The sequence below is a fragment of the Chionomys nivalis genome, chromosome 9 (assembly GCF_950005125.1).
Source record: "Chionomys nivalis chromosome 9, mChiNiv1.1, whole genome shotgun sequence".
Taxonomy (NCBI): Eukaryota; Metazoa; Chordata; class Mammalia; order Rodentia; family Cricetidae; genus Chionomys; species Chionomys nivalis.
In genome coordinates, this window is record NC_080094.1 from 53,172,662 (window position 1) to 53,177,974 (window position 5,313).

Here is a 5,313-nt window from a genome sequence, read left to right on the forward strand (position 1 = left end):
TTAGTGACTACCACCTGTAATCCCAGCACTTGAAATCGTTAGCGAGTTCAGCAAGAGTGAATAGCAAAGTGAATGAAACCCTGTCTACAACGAACAAACAAACGGGAGGGGAAAGTATTTTTTGAAGGAGCCAGCTGCCGGTTTAGTCACTTTCACTTACGTTTATTATGTCACGAAGTGACAACTGGGATTGAGTTGTGGCTTTCTGCCCTGCAAATCTTTTCGCCACCAACTACGCCCCACATCTCCACCCAGCTTTCCAGGACTGTTGAGGCACCCACCCACCAGGCTTTACGACCTCTATTAAGTCCCAGTTAGAAACTGGATTGGGATTCGCCTCAACAGACGCAGCTCCGCAGCTAAGAAAGGAAAAGCGCTGCACTTGGTCCCATTGAGGTCTGCCATTCTCTGTTCCTCTGGGTTCTTCGGGCTCAGGGCCTTGAGGGCATAAATGACTCAATCCGCCTACCGACCAGTCTCCATTTCCCTCCCCGTGGGACTTAAACCCTCAAGTGGTTTCAGGTTCATTTTTTACTTAGAGACCGGGATTCTGAATCCAGAGTGGGGAAACTGAAGCAGAACGTGAGATTCTATGTGACGGGTCAGACCCCGGAGGCAGACTCTATACCCTTAGAAAAGCCAAAGACTACCCAAGCCAAACGAAGAAGAAACTACTTGGGTCCCGGCAGGCAGCTGGGGAGAACAAGGCACCGCCCACGCGGCTGGGGAAACTTTGGGGCGGTGCCGGGGGCGGGGTCCTGGTGGAGGGCGGGACAGACCCGGACGGCGGGAGTGCCAGCCTAGGCTTGCGCGGCAGAAGTGGCAGAGGTGGCCCTTGCCCGTGGTCTCGTTCGTTTGTGCGCGACTTTGGCACCATGGAGGGGACCCAAGAAGCTCTGAGTGGGAAAATGAGGCTCCTTTTCACCCCTGCTGCTCGGACCAGCCTTATGATGCTTAGGCTCAACGAGGCGGCGCTACGGGCACTGCAAGAGTGTCATCAACAACAGGTGCGGCTGGCCCCCAACCCCTTCTTCCCTCCGACCAACCAGACCTTGGCCTCAGCCCGCTGCACTAGAGGAGGGAACGGGGAGGAGCGGCTTACGCAGGTTCCAACTTCTCCCACCTCCCCATTTGAAGCCCGCCAGGCAGGTGTCCCCAGCCCGAACCGCTCCCCCTCTCCGCCCCCGCCCCATCCTGGGGACTTTGCTTCCTTTGTGTTCAGCTGGTGCTTGGACTCTTCCCGCAGGTACGGCCTGTGATCGCTTTCCAAGGCCACCGAGGGGTAAGTGCAGGCCGGATGTGTGAGGAAGCTCTGGTGGGTGAGGGAGCCTAAGCGTGCGCTCTGGGAAGGTGCTCTCCGGACCGTAGCTCGCCAGTGGTCACGGTCTGTGGAAGTTATAGAATTGAACCCTAAGACGGTGAGGGGCTGATGGGGCTGTGTCCCAGGAGGCTGTGCATTCTCAGCCTCTTGGGGGAACTCTGACCAGCTGCACCTGGTGTGCTAACGAGCCCCTTGGGTCTTCAGTCTTAGAGTTGTTTGGGGAGGAGTGACATGGGGAGGAGGGACCGACTTAGCGGGGCTTACCCTCTCCTTCTACCCCAGTATCTAAGGCTTCCTGGCCCTGGATGGTCCTGCCTCTTCTCCTTCATAGTATCCCAATGTGGCCAAGAGGGCACTAGTGGCGGCTTGGACCTTGTGTACCAACGTTTAGGCAGGTAAGAGAAAATAGACAACAGGTAAGAGAAGTTTGCAGAAAGTAGGAAGAAGGGGATGTGAAGAAGAGTTCAAAAGATCTTCAACTTTTTGTTTTTGTTTTCCCCACCACTTATTTCCAGATCTGGGCCGAACTGTCTCCACTGCCTGGGCTCACTGAGAGAGCGACTCACTATTTGGGCAGCCATGGATACTATCCCAGCCCCACTGTTAGCTCATGAACACCTGACTGAAGATCCCAGAGAGTCCGAGAGTTGGCAGGACACTGGAGATGCTCCTGAAGGTCATCCCCAGATGGCACTAGAAGAGGTGAGACCAGAAACATCAGGAAGTCAGCAGAAGGTGGGGCACCCAGGTCCAGGGAGCCAAGTGCTCCTGTAACTTTCCCTGACAGGTATCTGACCCACTGGCAAGCAACCATGGACAGTCACTCCCAGGATCCTCCAGTGAGCCCATGGCACAATGGGAAGTGAGGTACTGTGCCAGGCTGGGTCTGCTTTCCACCCTTACATGCTAAGTAAAATGTAGGCTCGTGTCTCACCCTGGTCTCTCCCACTCCTTCCAAAAATTCTAGGAACCACACCTATCTTCCAAACAGAGAGCCAGACCAACCACCGCCTTCCCCTGCCAACCTGAAATACCTGGACAAGGTGAGCAAGGACTTTATTCCCCTTTTGGAGACTGGATCTCACTGTGTAGCCCTGGTAGGCCTGGAACTCCTTATGCAGAACAGGCTGGCCTCAAATTCAGAGATTCACCTGTCCCTGATTCCTGAGTGCTGAGATTAAAGGCACGCACTGACATGTTCAGAGAGGCAGGAGCTTTTCAAAGCGTAGTTTAAAGGGCTAGGGATGTAGCTTGGTGGATGCAGTACTGGTACAGCATAAAATCTGGCACATGCTACAAGAGAGGTCTCCAGAGACAGGAGAATCAGTTCAAGGGCATGCTTTGTTACCCAGCATAGTGAGTTTGAGGCTAGCCTGGACTACCAACCTAAGGCCTGGTCTCAAAAAAGCCAAAAAACAAAACAAACAAAAAAGGCAGGCTGGGAAGATGGCTTACCAAGTGCATTTGCTGTGCAAGCATAAGGACTGGACTGAGTCTGAATCCCCAGCGCCTATGTAAAAGGCAGGCAATGCTTCCTGTGCCTGTAACTCTAGCACTTGGGGAATGGGGACAGGTACTTGCTGGCCAGCCAACCTGGGAAAAAGAGCTTCATGCTTAGTAAGAGAATAAGGAAAAAATGGACAGAGGAGGACACCCCATGTCTTCCATGGGGTGCATACCAGCAAATATACAAGAGCACAAAAAATACTTTGTTTTTTTTTTTTTTAGAGATAGGGTCTCTCTGTATAACTCTGGCTGTCCTTGAAAACCCTGGCTGGCCTTGAACTCACAGAGATCCATCTGCCTCCTGAGGGCTGGGGATTAAAGGAATGCGTCACACTCGCCCAGCTCAAAAATACTTTCTTAGTTAGGTAAAACTTAAAATTTAGGAGCTGATGAAATAGCAGTTTTTAGCAAAAGAGTAAGAACCTCCTAGCTTGCTGTTTATGTCACAGATTTCTTTTCAACAGAAACGTTCAGCACCTATAACCACTGAAGAACCAGAGGAAAAGAGGCTCAGAGCTTTGCCTCCTGCCCCAAGTCCACAAGGGCTATCAAATCAGGACTCCCAAGAGCGAGGAAACTGGGTGCAAGATGGAGATGGAGATGGAGATTCCACGCTGGAGCAGAGTCTCTCGGATCAAGCAGGTGAGTTAATGAGAGGAGGATAAACACCAGTGGGAAAAAAAAAAGACCCATAATTACTTGTTCTCTCGCTTCCTTCCTAGCCTCTGAATCCCCAAGCCCCAAGGAGGTACCAGATTATCTCCTGTAAGTTCCCCACCCTTCCAGTTTCATAAAGTCTGTACATGTAAGCAGCCAAGGTTTTGGGGGCAACGAAATTGAGGGTGCAACCTCCCTGATAGGCAATACGGAGCCATCCACAGCACAGAGCAGCAACAGGCCTACGAGCAGGACTTTGAGACAGACTACGCTGAATACCGGATCCTGCATGCCCGTGTTGGGGCTGCCAGCCAAAGGTTCACAGAGCTGGGGGCGGAGATTAAGAGACTTGAGCGAGGAACCCCAGAACACAAGGTAAAGGCAGGGTTCTACTTTACTGGCCATTATCTTCCTGCTAATTACCCCCAAACATGCATGTTTAGTGACTAAGTAAACCGACAAGCAAACTTCCTATAATATTTGGCAGAATAGAACCGTAAGTTACTCCCATTTCTTACTTTTTCCTCTTTTCCCTTTCCCCAGTTTTCAATCAGTGTTGTTTTTCTTTCAGGTGCTAGAAGATAAAATAGTCCAGGAGTATAGAAAGTTCAGAAAGGTAAGACAGGCTGCAAGCAGTAAGCAGGAAGGTGGAAGCCGCTTTACTTTTTACAAGAGTGTTTCTCTTTGCAGCGGTATCCAAGCTACCAAGAGGAGAAGCATCGCTGTGAGTACCTGCATCAGAAATTGTCCCACATTAAAGGTCTCATCCTGGAGTTTGAGGAAAAGAACAGGGGCAGCTGAAACCATGCAGAGGACTTTCGAGCCTGTGCCCAGTGATGACAACACAGCTCTAAGGTGGAGCAGCACATCTGCTTTTCTGACTTTGGCCCTTCTATCCAAGGTGGCAAGCAGAGTCATGCTAGGTTCTTGCAGTTTGGTTTTTGTTATTGCCGTTAATTTTGTAGGGTGTGGGCATAGAGTCAAGTCTCCTCAGCTGTGCCCAGAAGACTAGAAATGTAGCAGACTCTTGGCTTCCTCAACTCTACTTCAGCTAAGTCATTTTCAGATCCTGAAAAATGACATTTCCAGATCAACACACACTTTGAGAATATTAGACAAGTGAGTTTAGCTAAGTGGCCTCGCAGGAAGAAAATGAGAACTTCTGGTGTCACAGCATACCTTGACGTAAGGGAAAGGGCTTGGCATTACTCATGTACTGTAACATGGTGGAGAATGAAAACCAATTGCTTCTGTCTTGTGTGATCATTAACCTTAATCATCCAATGCAGTGCTGTGTATGTGACTTTCTCTGAGGCTGAAAGACTGAATCTCCATGCTCTAGCCCAAGTGTTATGAAATGGAGTCTCCAAGGTTATGGTCACCTTTACTGTGCTAGATACATGCTCCTCCACTAAACAACACTACCTTCCTGCACCCCAACATGCTCTTAAAACATTATATAAGATTCAGATGTGCATTTTGTTATCAGGCCCTATCAGAAAGTCACAAAGAATTAAGGCTATATATCTAGGATTATGAGGAAGAGACCTAGTTAGTCATCCTCATCAACTTAGACCATGAAACCCAATATGGACAAGTTCCACAGAGCTGCCATACACGGGCTGCCGGTGCATTGCTTCATCACTGCCAGGGCATAAATTTCATTCAATTTCGTCTAGAATTACCCTGGGCTGAAAGCTGTAATTATGGACAAGAGTCTGATTTAGCTACAAAAGAGGGTCCATATTTTAATCCATTCAAAAGAAATCATCTTGTAGGCTCTTGTTCTTGCAGTGATATATGTTTCCGTTTTCCTGGAAGGAAATTAA

General features: G+C 49.6%; 1 protein-coding gene across 2 annotated transcripts; it reads left to right on the forward strand.

The window, feature by feature from the left end:
- The first annotated feature begins 833 nt into the window (after window positions 1-833).
- On the forward strand, window positions 834-5,018 carry Ell3 (elongation factor for RNA polymerase II 3). 2 transcript variants are annotated; one of them, XM_057780603.1, is made up of 11 exons: window positions 834-1,007; window positions 1,247-1,282; window positions 1,604-1,716; window positions 1,837-2,023; window positions 2,109-2,188; window positions 2,289-2,364; window positions 3,292-3,469; window positions 3,550-3,592; window positions 3,688-3,859; window positions 4,056-4,100; window positions 4,175-4,422. In XM_057780603.1, exons 1-11 carry the CDS (start codon window positions 876-878, stop codon window positions 4,283-4,285), a joined length of 1,173 nt encoding a protein of 390 aa, XP_057636586.1. In that variant the 5' UTR covers window positions 834-875; the 3' UTR covers window positions 4,286-4,422. The 2 variants fall into 2 exon arrangements, with proteins under 2 accessions (XP_057636586.1, XP_057636585.1); XM_057780602.1 differs by having other exon boundaries at window positions 4,056-5,018.
- Window positions 5,019-5,313: the final 295 nt, after the last annotated feature.

What these genes read in the sequence shown, in the direction of transcription:
- Ell3 (XM_057780602.1), top strand. Translation starts at nt 876, where the DNA reads ATGGAGGGGACCCAAGAAGCTCTGAGTGGGAAAATGAGGCTCCTTTTC. An exon ending in ACCTGAAATACCTGGACAAG is followed by an intron (nt 2,365 to 3,291) that starts GTGAGCAAGGAC and finishes TCTTTTCAACAG; the next exon opens with AAACGTTCAGCACCTATAAC. An exon ending in GAGTCTCTCGGATCAAGCAG is followed by an intron (nt 3,470 to 3,549) that starts GTGAGTTAATGA and finishes CTTCCTTCCTAG; the next exon opens with CCTCTGAATCCCCAAGCCCC.